At 41.2% G+C, this 16,725-nt stretch overlaps 1 protein-coding gene across 1 annotated transcript; it reads left to right on the top strand.

Moving 5' to 3' along the window:
• Nucleotides 1-39: 39 nt before the first annotated feature.
• On the top strand, nt 40-16,410 carry NAAA (N-acylethanolamine acid amidase). Its single transcript, XM_063310643.1, has 11 exons — nt 40-299; nt 1,667-1,831; nt 3,312-3,438; nt 4,872-4,962; nt 8,125-8,201; nt 9,386-9,558; nt 10,805-10,867; nt 12,268-12,334; nt 14,473-14,501; nt 15,747-15,828; nt 16,282-16,410. Exons 1-10 carry the CDS (start codon nt 55-57, stop codon nt 15,820-15,822), a joined length of 1,113 nt encoding a protein of 370 aa, XP_063166713.1. The 5' UTR covers nt 40-54; the 3' UTR covers nt 15,823-15,828; nt 16,282-16,410.
• Nucleotides 16,411-16,725: the final 315 nt, after the last annotated feature.

Genomic DNA, 16,725 nt, shown 5'->3' with positions numbered 1-16,725 from the left:
TGGAAACGCGGAGCGGCGGCCCCGGGGTCCCCGCCGCGTCCTGCAGCTGCGTCCATGGCCGGGCGGCGGTGCGGGGGCTCCGGCTCCTTCCTGGCGCTGGCGCTGCTGTGGCTGGCGCTGCCGCGCGGCGGAACTGCTGCCCGGGCGGGCGGGGGCGGGGGCCGTCGCGCGCCCGAGCCCGGGGTCGCCCCCTTGCTTTGCAACGTCAGCCTGGACAGCGCCCCCGAGCTCCGCTGGGCCCCGGCGGCCCGGCATTTCGACCCGGCGTTCATGCGCGCCGTCACCTACCGGATCATCGAGTGAGCGCTGGCGGGGGCGGCGGGGCGCTGCGCTGCGCTTCCTGGAGGAGGCGAGGGGCGATCGGGGGTCGCTGCTGCAGCTGCTCCGGGGCGGCGGGTCGTAGGCCTTCCCTAGGAAGCCTGGCGGTCTCTGCAAGGGCACGCGGGTGAGGCCGGGGCTGTCCCGGGTCCCCGAGGGCTCAGCCGCTAAGCAACAAAGCCTGTCCCTTGGCTTCTGTTTTCTTCCTTGCCTCCTTGCTAAAGCCTCTTCCCCAGCTGAGCGAAACGCTGCAGACCAGGCTGAGGACCTTCCTCCCTCCGTCCCTCCCTTCCTTTTTCGGACTGAACTTCTGAAAAAGTTCACCTGAGCTGGTGCAGAGTTCAGTACATGTCTCGCCTGGCTGGGTGAACTTTACAGAGCTCCTCTTACCTGAGGAGAGGTTGAAGGAGGAGCAGGAAAGGATTAGGTAAACATTCACTTCAGGGCAGAAAAATTGACGGTGCTCAATTTATTGCTTTACATAGCCAGCATTGTATTATCTCCGTGCCAGTGGCTTTGTTTCCAATCTCTTCCTCATCTTTGTTCCAATTCTTTTCAAACTGGATCTTCTGCTGTGCAAAACATGCTTTCTAGGAATTGAACTCAGAATATACTGCAGGGACATGCTGCAATGTTTAGAAGCCAACCGCAGAAGAGTTTTGCACCTCTTCAAGTGTCAGCTGATGTTCTTAAGACATAATGCAGCATCGTATTTTTTACCGCACAAGTTTTGATATGGTTATAAAACAGGTGGGGCGTTAAGATAGCACCAAATGCTTCAGTTTTGGTTTGTCCTTGCTTCAAAAGATGCTAGTTCTTGGGAACTATTCCAATGTCTGTTTTTAAGTTGGTGAGTTGGGGTTTCTATTTTGCCCCCAACTTAGTCTTTCTATGTCATGCATGGGTACATAGAATGTAGGTCAGGACTGAGTAAAAATCTGGATACTCTGCAGTAAAATTGCAAAAAGGCTTTCCACTTTCTTACTGCTTTTGAAGAGCAACAGCTAAAAAAGCTACAGTATGACTTTTATTCTACTGGTGGAAATAAATGTCTGAGTTGAGAAAATGTGAGGTGTGGGGTTTTTTGCGGGGGATTCCCCAGAATTTCCCAGCCAGCCATGCTGGGAGTTGAAGTCCACGCATCTTAAAGTTGCTGAGGTTGAGAAACACTAGTCTAGCCTATAGACCTGAAATTTTTCTGGAAATCTCCCATCCAAGGACGAACAGGATCTGGTTCTATAAAGAGGATTTTATTGGATTTGGGGGTAAGAAAGGAATGTAGAGTACAGCCTGTTAATTTTGCCATGAATGACCAAATTTTTTATCACTTGGCTTTCTTTTCTTCCAGTAAAGCAATCCCCAAATGGGTTCATGCTGTTATTCGACCTATAGCAGAAGAAATAGAATCCTATGTCCCCCAGCCTTACAGAGGAGAGATTCAGGGGCTTTCTGAAGCCTTGGGGATTAACGTTGGGGATGGGCTGCTGCTCAATCTGGCCTACGAATTCACTGCGTGAGTGTTGGGATGAGCTGCGGGCGGGAAAATCTATCGCTGCAAGGGAACGTTGCAAAGATCAGGCGAGGGCAAAAGGGTGTCTTCTCCACAGGTTTCCTTAGTAAAATTTTGTAAGAAAAGAAAAGGTTGCTTGCCAGCGGAAGCCGATGGCACAGAAGAGATGATTTATGAGTGCCATCAGGTTGTAGATAAGCCTTCTCCTTCCTCGTGTCCTCTGAAAGAATGCTTGGACACCAACAATCCATTGATTAAACCATGTCATCTGATGAGACCCAGGAAGTGGACCTTCTCTGTCGCAGTGCCTGCTGTCTGGAACAGCATCCCCACGAAGATCTGTGTGGCCCTAACTTGACCTCATTTCAAAGGTCTTTAAAAACTTGGCTTCTCCCCCAAGCCTTGGACTAGGGTGGGTGGTGACCATCTGATAGGATTATGAATGTTGGCTTGGATGTTTTATTCCCTTCCAGACAGGCATCATTATTTTTCTTTGTCATGTTGTTCTATGTTGTTTTTTTTGTCTTGTATGGTTTCCAGAATCTAATGGGGTCAGGCAGCCTCATATAAAATTGTGCCAGCCCAACAAGGTACCAGCCTAAGAAACCAATGCCATGTAGGTCAGGACTACTGTTGTTGTAACAGGAATATAATAAGAGAATCTTGCAAGTCTGAATGTGCTTCCCCCTCCCTCACTTTATCTTCATGTGAACTAGGGAGGGGCTCGTCTGAGTGGTCTTTCTTGGCCTGGCCTCAAACCCTGTTTATCTGGCCAATGTCTTGGTAGTGGCTCTTCCTCCTGTCCTTCAGGGCCATTCCCTATGCTCTCTGCAACTTGATAAATAAATAATTTCCCCCCAGTTTCCAGCAAACATAGCAGTTGGGACAAGGCTGTGCACCAGATACCCGTTTCAGGTGGCAGCCAGTGCACGTTCCTGATCAGTCCTAATTTGGCCCACCTGCCCAACAATGGAAACTTTTTCTACTAGAAAGTAGTGATTTTGGCATTTGCAGTGGGCTGTCAGAGGTATCACTCCAGGCTCTGGTCAAAACATCAGATGATGCTTACTTTGTTCACTATTGTGGATTCATATACCTGAAACCAAGAGGACTAGCTCAAATGTCCATGTGTCCTTCCAGAAGTCGGAAGCTGGCACTCAGAGGTGCCTTTACAGAGGGGTGATCTCTGCTCGGAATTAGTTCTTTGAAGCTTTTGGGAGTTTTTTAAACCCCAATTGTAAATTTAGTGTAATGGAAAGGTGAACATATGAAATACACCAGTGAATATCCATATGAATAATATTTTAATTGCACTTAATTGTGAATGAAATAAAACCACAGGTTTGGCATTGCTTTAATTTTGCCTTAGTTCTCCCCATGCTGTTCTTGGTCCAAAAATATTGTAGGGATGAGCAGTCACTTTGGGTAAATGAATTCAGCAGCTTAGCCTTGTTCAATGAAGCTGCTACCTTTTCTTGCGCAGATTCTGCACCAGTATCATTGCTGAAGATAAACAAGGAAATATATATCATGGTCGGAATATGGATTATGATTTTGGAGATATTTTACGCAAGATTACCATTGATGTGGATTTTATCAAGAACGGGCAGGTACATAAAGGGCTTGGCAGCAATAAAAAATGATCGAGAGCAGCAGAGGAGAACAGTTCGTTTTGCTCTCTATACATTTTTTAGCCAAAACATGTATTGTCAGTAGATCTTACATTTTAAATATTTTTCTATATTTTATATTTTATATTTCATATTTATATTTTTATGACATACTTGTTTTTATGTTTTTAATCTCTTGTTATTTTAACTAAACTGTAAACTGCCCAGAGTCTCTGCCAAGATGGGCAGTGTAGAAATATGAGAGAGAGACAGACAGCCAGCCAGACGGACGGTATTACAAGCATTTGCTTTTCGGAATCTCTCTATCCAACTTTTATAAACTTGACCATTCCTAAAGTTTGGTGGTAAAAATAAACACCAGATGGTTCCAAAGTTTTTTGTTTTGTTTTGTTTATTTGTTTGTTTGTTTGTTTTAAAAGGCAAAGGAGAGAGAGAAAAAGATACATAGAAATTGCAAAATACAGACATTATATGGAAAAGTTTGCAGAGTAGTATAAGACAAAATTAGAAGACAATGCTAATTGTTTCACTGGAAGAAACCTCTCACTTTTATATTGATACATCATCTTTATTCTATGTAAGTCATCAAACATCTGTTTTTATTGTGGTGGGATAGAAATATGTTAAATAATAAATACAGTAAATACTTGACTTTGGATTGGAAGATACAGTCTCACTAAAGTATTAAACTGTTGTGAAACTATCCTTATATTTGTTCTAACCCAAAGTCAAATTTAACACTTTAGCATTTTCAAAACTCTTATATTTCACATTAAAATCACGTTATTGAAGCCAAGACGGCCTTAAGAGTTGCAACAAGCCACTGTAGTTTTGTGTCCTTCGGTTCTTACACTACGCAACACATAACAAGAGCATTAAAGCTTCCGTTTCCATTTTTGTGTGAAGATGATACCTGTCATCTCTGCAGCTGATATCTTTTGCAGTGAATTTAAAACAAGCCAACTTCCATTCCCAGTTTGTGATGCTGGCTTTTCAAATAATAGTTCAGATGGACATTTCTGGGTAATGTGGCAAGTGGCACTCAGGGAGAGGCAAGAGAGGAGAAAGGCTGAGGAATATAAATAATAAAATGAGGCAAATTCCATAAACTTTGCACTGAACTGATTTGAGGAACAATTGGACAAACAGAAATTTCGCTTCCTTAGATTTGTTCCTCCTTTTTTTTTTTTTTTTGCCTTAATAGACAAAACGTGAAGACATAAAACCTCCCTAAATTCCTAGGCTCTTTCATTTCAACTCTTAGGCTCTTATTCTATATTTTAGTAAAGACCTCTGGGTTTTCATCAAATTAAATTACTCGCAACCTCTCTGGCCTGTGGCTATTTTGGCAAAAACATGATATTGAGAGCAATTAGGAATAAGTGTAGCTGCTTCTGTCCTTTAATTTTCAGGTAAAATTCAAAGGCACTACCTTCTTGGGTTACGTTGGTTTATGGACGGGGCAAAGTCCACACAAGTTTTCAATCTCTGGGAATGAGCGTGGTAAGGCAAATTTATTTTTACCTGGATAAGATGATAATATGCTGACTCAGTTGCCTGGTTCTGAAGTCTAACACCAGTGTTGCAGCAGCTGTAAGGAATGTCTGTTAGCTGCCAAGCCAAGCTCAGATTGGCTTTTAGTACATGAAGCCCTGAACAAGTTGGGACTTAGGTATGCAGATAGCCTCCAGCCCTACTTGTAGGATCTACAGTTCTTCCAGAGAAGGCAGGTTGAAACTTTTGCTGGAAATTAAGGGGTACAGTACTCCTTAAAAAGAGAGAGCAGTCCTTGAACATTCAGAATCCCTCTCAATGTTCCTGTTTTAGTGGCACTATTTTCTCCCTATCAAGTTCCCCCCGAAGCTCAAAAACTTAAAAATAGGAAGTCTGAAAATTATGGCCCCATCCACTTGGGTGATATCAGCTCCATGGGAGATGAGAAAGAGGAAATATGGCTCCCAGTCTGAAGAAGTTTGCTCAGCTTTAAGTTCATCTAAGCTGAGGTGCAGACCACTGTGTTGTGGCTGTATGCAAGCAGGTTTTTATCAGGGATGTCCACAGGGTGGGGTGAGGGGTGTTTGAAAATCTCAAGACGGTGGCTGCAGCCAGGTGATTGAGGCTTCACCCCTTTCCTATGAGCAGCGTGGATGCATGTAGAAAGAGGCGGGGTTTTGAGATTCTTTGACCTCTCTGTCTTCTGCAGATGCCCCTGCTTTCTCTCCAGTGGCACCCTCTTTTAGAAATGTTCTTCTGCAGATCTTCAGGGGACACATGATGTGATTATCTTTTTAAAGCTTCAGTGAAAGACACGTACTACATTCATTGGGGCCTTGATTAGGAATGGGGTGACGCAAGTGGAAGTCCATGTTCAGGCATGGAAGTTCACCAGGGCCAGTCACTCTCTTTCAGTCCCATCTACCTCTCAGGATTGCTGTTTTGTGGAAAAATTGGAGGAGGGAGCACCAAGTATGCCACCATAAGCATCTTCAGAGAAGGTGGGATCAAAGTTAAATAAATGTGCGCATGTCCTTAGAGATTTCGTTTAATCTTTTATGTTAAATATCTTAACTATAATTTTACATGATTTTCATTTTAAGTACTTTAATCCATTTAATTACACTCTGTAATTTTGAAAAATAGTGGGCATAGGAAGTGGTATTAAAATGGATTACAAGCATAGTGGCAGTTACCAATCTATTCAGTTTGCATCAGCTCTGCTCCATCAAGAAAGAAGTTTGTGTAATGTTGGCTCTTGAGTTGAGAAACCAGTTCTGAACTAGGGAATGTAGGAGCCTTGGTGGCAATTGGGGTAAAAAAAGGAAAACAAGTCATTCCTCTAGTAGATGTACTTTTGAAAATAAGACTTGCAGTAGATCATCTATATGGCTAGATTTAATACTATGTTAAAGGGCGCTAGTTCTATATTAACATTTTTAGTTATTAGTTATCATTTTAGTTTCTACAAATATCACTCATTTATTCACTCTTCTGTATATTCTTTTCTGATTTTGTTTGCACTGTTATATTTTTGGTTGTACTTCATCATATCCTCTGGTGGTTATACTTAGCAATAGAATAAATAAATACATAAATAAATCTGAAAAAAAGAAAAAGATTTGGTTTAGTTTCCAAGTTCTCAATAAAGCTGAACTATAGGCATTATAGTCGTTGGAATTAAGGGTTAGAGCAATGTTTAACAAAAGAGCTCCCTGTTGGACAAAATAGAAGTAAGCAGCGTAATACATCTTGGGTGTCCTGCAAGAAGAATTAGAAGGGGTGGCTGGTCACGGTCTGGTAAATTGGTGCTTTGTAACATGGAAGTCATTTTGCAAATGGGCACAGTCCCTCAGAGGCCATTTTGCAAGAGTGCCTACAAGTTCTCAAAAGGCCAGATTTGTCCAACGGCTTGAAAAGGCTGGGGACCTCTGGTTTAGAAAAGTACATTGAAGGCCATATAAAGGCCTCACAGATCTTGTAAAAGCACCCAAGATCTGCTCTTGTTTGTGACTCTTGTTCAGTGATTCAGTCACTTTGGACTCTGGTCATTATTTCAGCAGGATTGTCTGTCAGTGACTGCTCCTTTCAGTCTTTGTAAACTTGGACTTGTGTCATTGCTCCTAATAGGTGGCTACCTTGCCTTCTGTCAGCCTCTTTTTCAGGCATCAGGGCCTTCTCCAGTCTTTGTGTTATGAATCCAAAATATTGACGCTTTTGCTTTTTGATAGTGTTTCAATCTGGTTTCAGTCCATGTGGTATTGAATGATTCGATCTTCCCAAGATCAATACTTTGCCATCCAAAGTATTCTCAAGCATTTTCTTCAGTACCAAAAGCCTCCCTTATTCTTTGTTCAGCCTTCCTGATGTTACAACTGTGAACACCATGATCTTGACCATGTGTATCTTTGTGGTCAATGTGATGTTTCTGCACATGCACAATTTTTTTCCAAAGTAGCAGATATCTCTTTATTTCATGGCTGCAATCAACATCCCTGTGAATTTTGGAAGATTTAATTGCTCCTTATTCCATACTACCTCTTGCTTCCTGATGATTATATACATTCTTCAATAGGCAGATGAGGTGCTTTCCATGTCTTTAAGAGTTATCCACAGTTCATTGTGGTCTACACAAGCAAAAACCTTTGTGTAACCGATAACGCAAAAACAGACATCTTTTTGGAATTCATTTGACTTTTCCATTACCCTTTGGATGTTAACAAGGTTTTCCTGAGTGCTCCGCTGAATCCAACATATACATTTTGTGATTCTCATTCCATGTATTTTTGGAGTCTCTACTGTAAAATCTTGAGCATTATCTCCCATGAGATGCAATCGTGCAGCAGTTTCAGCATTCTTTAGCACTGCTGCTTTTTGGTAGTGCAATATAAATTGTTCTTTTCCAGGCTCTTATCCACTGCTGTGTTGTCTATACCTGCTCACAAACTTTAAGTAGCACTTTATCACCATCATCTGTTATTCCACGAACTCTTTCAGCTTTACTATTAGCAATATTTTTATGGCCCATTTAACTTCATTTTCCAATAATTTTGGCTCCAGTGATCAGACCTACATACATATCTTTGATTTTGGGATCTTTTTTGTACTGTTCTTATCAGTGATAACTGGTTCTCATGAGGCATTTCTTTATTTTTATATTCTATTTTACAGATGTTGGCTACTGGTGGGAGAATGCCATAGCAGCCTTCTTGGCTCGATATACTCCAGCCAGCTGGCTTATCAGAACTGTGAGTAGCTCCTTTTTTAATGTATGTCTACTGTGAAGTATAGGGACACGGTGGCGCTGCGGGTTAAACCGCTGAGCTGCCAATCGGAAGGTCGGCGGTTCGAAACCGCGCGGCGGGGTGAGCTCCCGTGGCTCGTCCCAGCTCCTGCCAACCTAGCAGTTCGAAAACATGCAAATGTGAGTAGATCAATAGGTACCGCTTCGGCGGGCAGGTAACGGCATTCCGCTTAGTCATGCCGGCCACATGACCACGGAAGTGTCTGCGGACAAACGCCGGCTCTTCGGCTTTGAAACAGAGATGAGCACCGCCCCCTAGAGTCGGACACGACTGGACTTTACATCAAGGGAAACCTTTACCTTTACCTTTACTGTGAAGTAAGCCTTATTCCTTGGTAGGTATATATAGCTATAGAAAAATAGCATCCTATATCTAATTGCTTATTTTTAAAATTAGAATTATTATTCTACATTAACATATATTATCATGCCTTGATAATATATGTACTATATATTATCATGCCTTGATAATATATGTACTATCATGTATAGAAGAAGGGACATTCATATTAAATTTAAGATTCCTGTTGAGTCAGTGTGGATTTAAAACCAATATTTGCCAATAATTGAGACCTGAAATTTGTTTGGTTTTAAGTTTTGTGAAATGTGTGCTTTAGAGAAATCATTCAAAGCAGATTTCCTTGATAAATTTCAAATTTACATTTTAAAAGATGTTTCTTATTTTCTTCCATTAGTCACTGTACAGCTTGTTATAGCTTCTAGCATCTACTGAAATTTCTTTCAAATGGGTAGATGTTGAGAACTGAAAGTCACTTGACCCACTCGTTCTTTATTTTTAATGGCCAAATACAGACTCATCTTTGGCAATTTTCTAGACCCTCTATTATGTTTTTATGAAGAGGACTAGAAGCTCTCTGTAAAATTAGGTGCTCAATTTTTTTTCATCATTCTGAAATACATCAGTCTAGTTCTTTGTAGAACTTTGCATGATGCCTTCAGGCACGACAGATCCCATTGCCTAACTATAAAAATATTGAAAGGAAACCCTCAACCAGCTGTGATTTTCTCAACATCTTATGTATTTTGTGCTATTATGATGAAGCTCTACACTCTGGCTAACAGATGTTTATCCAAGCTTGAGAATATTGCATGGAATCTTCTTTGCAGGTTCTAAGTGAAGCGGAAGATTTTGACACAGCTATTCTTATGCTCTCCAAAACACCCATTATAGCAGATGTTTATTATATAATTGGAGGTGTAACATCAAGAGAAGGTGCTGTTATTACAAGAAAGAGAAGAGGCCCAGTAGATATTTGGCCCTTGGATCCTTTAACTGGGGGGTAAGCTGCATAGAATCTGTGAGTTTTATAAGGCAAATACCAAGCAATTTACCAATTTGTAATGATGGGAGCATAAATGCTCCTTTATAGCTTGTAGCTGGGGGTGGGAGAAGGCCCCAGAATAACCCCAGACAAATGCAAACACAGACTGGTCTTGTATGTTACTCAATCATTCAGGCCAAAGATTGAATAGAGATAATAGTCTACAAACAGCAAGGTAACTATGATGAAAGTTAATGAGTTTATGAGTCCTCGTCATTCCCGTATAAAGTAGGTGGGGGGTTAGTTTTTATATCAAAAGAGGGGTGCAGGAGAAAGTGCTTTCCCCACCCATACCTCCATATGATCTGCCCCCAAACATTTTTGCAGTCTTGTTTCCAATTTCAGAAGTTAGATAAGGCGGGGAAAAACCCATCAAGAGCAGTGTTTCTCAGATTTTGCAAGACTGTGGAACACCAAATGATTTTATTTCATGACAAACAGGAAATAGGAAGAGAATTGTACTTTCAGACTTGCAAGATTCTGTTAATGTAGCTTTACAATAAAGTAGAAGTAGCTTATCTGGTTGTGTTTCCTGTCTGATCTATGTGGTAAGGCTGACATCAATCTTGCAGGTCTGAAAGTACAATTCTCCCCTGTCTTTTACAGCCTGAGAAACTAGGGAGGGTCCCTTCTGAGCCTTTTGCCCTGCCCACTATCCAGCTGCAGACTGTGCTGTCTCTTATCTGACCATTCCCTTGGCAGCATCTCTTCGCCCCGTCTCCCAAGATCTTTCCCACATACCATTACAGAAGGAGATAGTACATAGGAGTCCATTTTGCCTTGGAGGAAAGGTCAGAGGGTGCACAAAGTGAGTACAAGCTCACTAGTGGAAAAGCCATCTTCCATCCCTCCATCAGAGCTTCTGCAGGCTATATGTGTTAGAAGCTTTGTAGGCCACACCCACCCTGTGGGTGGAAATTCTCTTCTGATTTTGATCTTTTGGATATACAAAGTCAATGGTGGATTCTCCTTTGCTGGATCTGTTCAGCAGAGGCTAAGCAGTCAATGGTCAAGAGATGCTTTAATCTGGATTCCTGCCCTGAACAGGGGGTTGGACTAATGGGCCTCCATGTTCCCTCCCATGGTAGGATGACATGTTGGGCAAAATAATTGGAACACATTAATATCCTCCCTCTAATGAAAAAGCAAATGTTGATATGCATGCTATAAATGGTAGCTTTTAAGTATATCTTCTGTTTGTAAGGTGGTACCGAGTGGAGACCAACTATGATCACTGGAGAAACCCACCGCCTTTTGACAACCGAAGGTGTGTTTTTCTGGAAGGCAACCATATCAAAAGTATGCTCTTGTTTAAATGTAAACAGTAGTACAATATATCCTGCTGATGTGTGAGATCTCCTGTGCTGGGGTAAATATGATGGCTAAAATCTCAAAACATAGTTTGAGATTGAGCAGGGCTTTCAGGAAGAGGGCATAGCTGCTGTTCTGTTTGTCTCCTTTTTATGTGACTAGTAGAATAATGGAAGCCTGTCTGGTGTAGTGGTTAAGGCACCAGACTAGAATCCAGGAGACTATGCGTTCTAGTCCCACCTTAGGCACAAAGCCAGCTGGGTGATGATCCCTAGGAAGAGAGCCAGTTTGGTCTAGTGGTTAAGGTTCTGGGCTAGAGACCAGGAGTCTGTGAGTTCTAGTCCCGCCTTAGGCATGAAAGCCGGCTGGGTGACCTTGGCCAGTCCCTCTCTCTCAGCCCAAGAGCCAATCAGGCGTAGTAGGAGAGTTCTAGCCCCGCCTTAAGCATGACAGCTGACTGGGTGACCTTGGGCCAGTCGCTTTCTCTCAGCCCAACTCAGTGCAATGTAGACTAGCCTCCTCGTGGTGCACCCTGGGCAATGTGACTTGTCATGGCTAAATAGTCTACACATCTGGCTGCTGGACCTCACAAGGATTTCCCAGCAAGAAAAAAAGCAGCATGAACACCGAACTGCTATGCCATACGATTAAAAAAAAAATACCTAGGAAGCAGGCAATGGCAAACCACTTCTGAAAAACCTGGCCAAGAAAACTGCAAGAACTTGTCCAGGCAGTTGCCAGGAGTCAACATTGACTCAAAGGCACCCCCAAAAATGTAGAATAATAATGAACTATAGGACCTTTTAAAAGTTATGTGTGAATCTGGAGGTTCGCACATCAGTTTTAATCATGCAGAATAGCCACAGTTTATTGATTCAGTAGAAAGAAACCTTGACATACTTCCCAGTTTGGATTTAGCCTTGGTTCCAGTTAAACCATCATAAATCATCATTCAGTGATTATATCATAAATAATTTTTATAACTTAGTTTCTCATTCCTAGAACCAGGGTATGGGTGCAAAATACATCTCAAAATACAGAGTTTCTAATAGAAGAAAGGAAAAAAAATCACACGGAGGGAACGGGGAAGCATTGTTGGAACTCCATGTAGGAAGTGAGGGCTGTATTTTCCGTGACTGGAAAAATGGATGCAAGAGAAATACTTGGGCCTCTTCCTGCAGTATGAAATAATCCAGCTCTTTAACATCTTGGTGTACAACTTGTTTGAGCACACACGTGTGCATGCACCCCCCCCCCCAAAGTGGTGGATGTAACTTTTTTTTTAATCCAGGTTTGCAGTCTTGATTTGTGAGATCAGTTATGTTTGTCAACTAACATTTTATTTTTGTTCTGCAGAACTCCAGCTATTAAAGCACTAAATGCAACAGGACAGGAAAATATTAATCTTAATTCCCTCTTTAAGGCAAGTTACCTAGTTTAAAGCATGCTCCTTTTTCTGTCGTTTTAGTTACTCAAATTCCTGCACCACATCAATCAAGCCAACTCTAAGCGGCTTGCTTACAAGTTAGACAAAGTAAAATAACAAAACACGGTAACCACAATATAATATAATATAATATAATATAATATAATATAATATAATATAATATAATATAATATAATATAATATAATATAATATAATATAATATAATATAATATAATATAATATAATATTATATAATATAATATAATATATAATAAAACATTGTCACACCACTTTTTAAATAAATAACTACAACAGTTCTTTCTATGCGACTTCTGTATGAGTAGTTTCTGGTTGGATCTTTTATCAGCACCCCAATACCATAAAATAAAAGAATAGTTTAAAAGCTGGTGGTATCTCAGCCAGGAACATATCTTAAGGTATGTAAGTAGCAAAGGATAGTGAATCCTCTTTGAAGACACACCTTAATGGTTAGCCAGGATTCTCCAAACTGCCTTTCAAATATTTTAGTTGCCCTGGTTTGGGAGAGTGAAATGTGTAATCCAAATGTATCTGGAGGGTGCCAGATTAGGAGACATCTGGATAATTGTCATACCACAGCTGGCTGGTTTAAGCTTTCTGACCATGGGTTCTGCTCATGAGGAATCTGGGGCCACTCCATGGGTACCTGGAGGGCAGTAGCAAAAGACAAATTTGTACAAACTCTGGCTTTTTCATACTTGCATTGTGACATCATACACAAGAGGGTGAGCTTGTATTATGACATCATGATAAGCATTTAATCGTTTTGGCATTTTTGCGGTTTATAGCAGATACCTTCAATCCAGTCCATTAAGATATTGTGTGTGTATGTGTGTGTGTGTTTATTCAGATCGACTATTTATTAGAAAGGTTGGAGGTCGGTTTATTTATTTATATTCATTCATTCATTCATTCATTCAATTTATATAGCTGCCCATCTCAAACCAGTGGCTGGGCAGCTAACAATTTTGTGGTCTCCATTTTTTCCCCTCCATTTTTCCCCCTCTTCTAACCTGTATGCATATCTATGAAATAAATCATTGCACAAGACAAAAGTCAAATAATAATGCAATGGCAGTGTCATGAGTACTGATGGTGAGCAGGAGGAGGCCTCTATCCAGGGGGGAAAACGCATGCGTAGTACTGAGGAATTAAGCAGCCATTCAAAGAGACACAGATCAGACCCACCTTGACTTTCGGGGTTTATCTGTCTGGGTTTTCCCACGCTTCTTCAATTTGTTAGGATTTTCTGTCTAATGTAGCAGTAATAAAGTACTAGAGATCTATTCCTTGTCTCAGCATGGTTCCTGGCTGTTAGGACAGGCAGCATTTCAGTTCATAAAAATAAAATTCCCCGTATCTGAAAGACAAATCAAGATAATCAATTTTTATTTTTATTTTAGAATTACAACCTGCTTAAACATATTTATAGATTTTATATTTATTTATAAAAAGGCATCTTAGGACAAGACAGATTTGATACACAAATAAAATAACAAACTAGAACTCTTAATACATGGTATGCCTTCAATTTACAATATCATTAAATGTGGAAATACTGTAATGTGTCCCTACAAGGCATGACAATATTAATATCCCAATGCTTCTTTTCTTGGTTTGAATTTTCACACTTAGCTTAGATTTCGAGGTAAACTAGATGTGTACGTAACATTCCTAGTCTTGAAATGAGCAGGGAGACCTTGAAACGGCCCATTTTGTGGTCAGACCACTTCTGGCACACTTGGAATGGCCTTGTATTTTTGCGACGAGGACACAATGTTCCAAGGTTGGAACACTTCAGCAGCATGTATTTTGCACATCCCTAGGCTAAACCATCATGATTTCTAGTAGTGTTCTGGGGATCATGGCAATCCCTGTGTAGGACCTTCTTGGTGCATTGGCCAGGTTGGTTGGGCTTCTGGGAACTGAAGTGCGACACATTTGGAAGGCTTCAGTGGGGAGGAAGTTGCCCTAGACTTCTCTGCAACTACTTGTTAGTCTTGGCTTAACAGTATATTTGGACTTTACTGGTATTCACTGTTCAAAATGCTGTAAAAGTTTAAATGCATGACACCTTGTCCTTCATTGCTTTCAGGTGTTATCAGTAGAACCTGTATTAAACAAGTAAGTTTTTTTAAAGAAATAAAATCCATTCATTTTGGATTGCACACAATGTTTTGGGAAAAGATCACCGACCAGTAGTTATATGCAAAACACTCTCTACACAAACTGTTCTGTGCATGGAACAACAGTTGGCTTTGGATGGTTCACAACTGAACTGAGACATGCACATTTTGGGTATTTTCAGGACTGTTTTGATCTGGAGGTGATTCGGGGTAGGACATAAAAAAGTTAAGGACATCACAGCTGAAGGAGGGAAGCAGCAGGGAGGCTGATGCTGTGCTCTGAGATTGGTAGCAGCAATGGCTAAAGGGAGGTGAGGAAGGTGCTATGAAGATTGGAAAGTTATGGACTGGTGGAATGTGCTTAGACTGTGATAGCTGAGGGGAAGGAGGGAAGAGGCTTTTAAGCCCTCGCAGCTGGGCAAGATCAATGAAACAACAACTACGCAGATTTTGGCAAGGTGTCTTTAAGGCTAATTGGGGTTAATACATATTCTTGGAATTTCCCAGCCTCATTTGTAGTGTTAATTAAGGCACAATCTCTTTGTGATCTGAAAGTCTTCTCTTCACCTGGGCTCCACTGCTGTTTATGAGATGACTTACTTATCTGTCTCTTGATTGTTCATGTCTAGTCTCTCTCATTCCTGTCCCAACCTCCCCACAATGTCTCATGTTGGAGAAGACAGTTAGTGGAAGAGGCCAAACTGGGAGCTCCAGAGGGGAGAGGATCCAGATTTCAATTCTAAAAAGCCACCGCTAACCCAAAAAAGTCTTGGGAGAAGTTCCAGAATGTGGTAGTTTGTTCCAGGTTCAAAACAAAGCATATTATTTGTGGTTTTGTTTGCTATATTTTTTCACTACCATATTTCTCAAGGAGTGGTGACATGCAGTTTTGTGTATGCCCCTACAAAGTAACATTTCGGTGAATAAATACTATTAGCGGGTAGCAATGCCAGGAGAGAAATCTTGATTTCATTCCCTGCTGGTAGGAATCCCAGAAGTATCTGGTTGGCCTTTGTGGAAAACAGGATTCAGCTGAGTTCACACAACATCATGCAAAGGCTGAAGTCGGTTGCTTTCTTTGGCTTAATGTGATTTATGGAATCAGGTTTATTGTCCCAATAATGGTCATGCAAGTGAGAAATCTGATTTTTATTCTCTTCCACTTGGGCCGGACTGAGAATTTGACCTGCTCCTGGCCTTCATTTTTGTTTCGTGTTTGTGTGTGTCTGTGTGTTTTTACCAGTATCACCATTTATACCACTGTGATGAGTAACACAGCTCCAGACAAGTATAAGACTCGGATCAGGACACTGGAATGAAAATGCGTAAGTTCTGAATATTGTTACGAGGACTGCCCTTTGCATGGACACCTGATCCTTTGAAGTTTCATTCCAATTCTACCCTTCATGTCTTCTAAAAATGTTATTTAAGACCTTCATCCTCATTTCTTTGTTTCCCCAAAGCAACCCCAGTGAAGGAAAAGAGACCCACTGGCAGACTGCAGTTGTGGGTACAACTTTCCTGTGGCTTGGGAAATAAGTGTGAAGGCTCTAAATATCAATGTGCAAATCTTGCAGTTCATGTGGTTTCAGTTGGGTGTGAAATGTGAACCCTGCCAAGTCAGCTGCAATTCTTGCAAATTTGGGGTAGCATGATATCAAATAAATAAATAAATAATAGATATAGAAGGGGCATACTGTCAATGACCTTAAAAATGTTTTCAAAATATTCATTCTCTCCTTTTTTTTCCCCTCTTCCTTTTCTTTCTCTTGAACCAGAAAATGAAGGAATGCCGGTCTTCAAAAACACAAAGGCAGGGGCTGTGTTTATGAACTGTGGATGCAAAGCACAAATTGATGTATAGTATTCTCTTCAGAATCGCCATTTCCAAAAGAAAGAGAAAGAAAGGAAATTGCTGCCTTCATGTCCTTAGGGCTTAGTGCGTGGGCAATGGATACTGAAATAATAGACGTGGGATAAGAGCCAGCCTTCCAGTTGTAGGTGGCAATATCTCCACCCCTCCTTTTATTGATTAAACATAATGTCATATGGTGCTGTTTTACCCCATTTCTACAAAAATCAGCTTTCCCTGTTGCTGTATGACTTTACCATGCCATGATTAGATACATTCTTACTTGATATTCCATGAGAAAATGTACTGAAACCATAAGATACAACTCTGAATCTCATCAGGACTTGGATGGACCTTGGATCTACATATC

This window comes from Candoia aspera, chromosome 8 (assembly GCF_035149785.1).
Source record: "Candoia aspera isolate rCanAsp1 chromosome 8, rCanAsp1.hap2, whole genome shotgun sequence".
Taxonomy (NCBI): domain Eukaryota; kingdom Metazoa; phylum Chordata; class Lepidosauria; order Squamata; family Boidae; genus Candoia; species Candoia aspera.
Note: the sequence above shows the minus strand (reverse complement) of the source record. Positions and strands in the feature narration are given on the sequence as shown.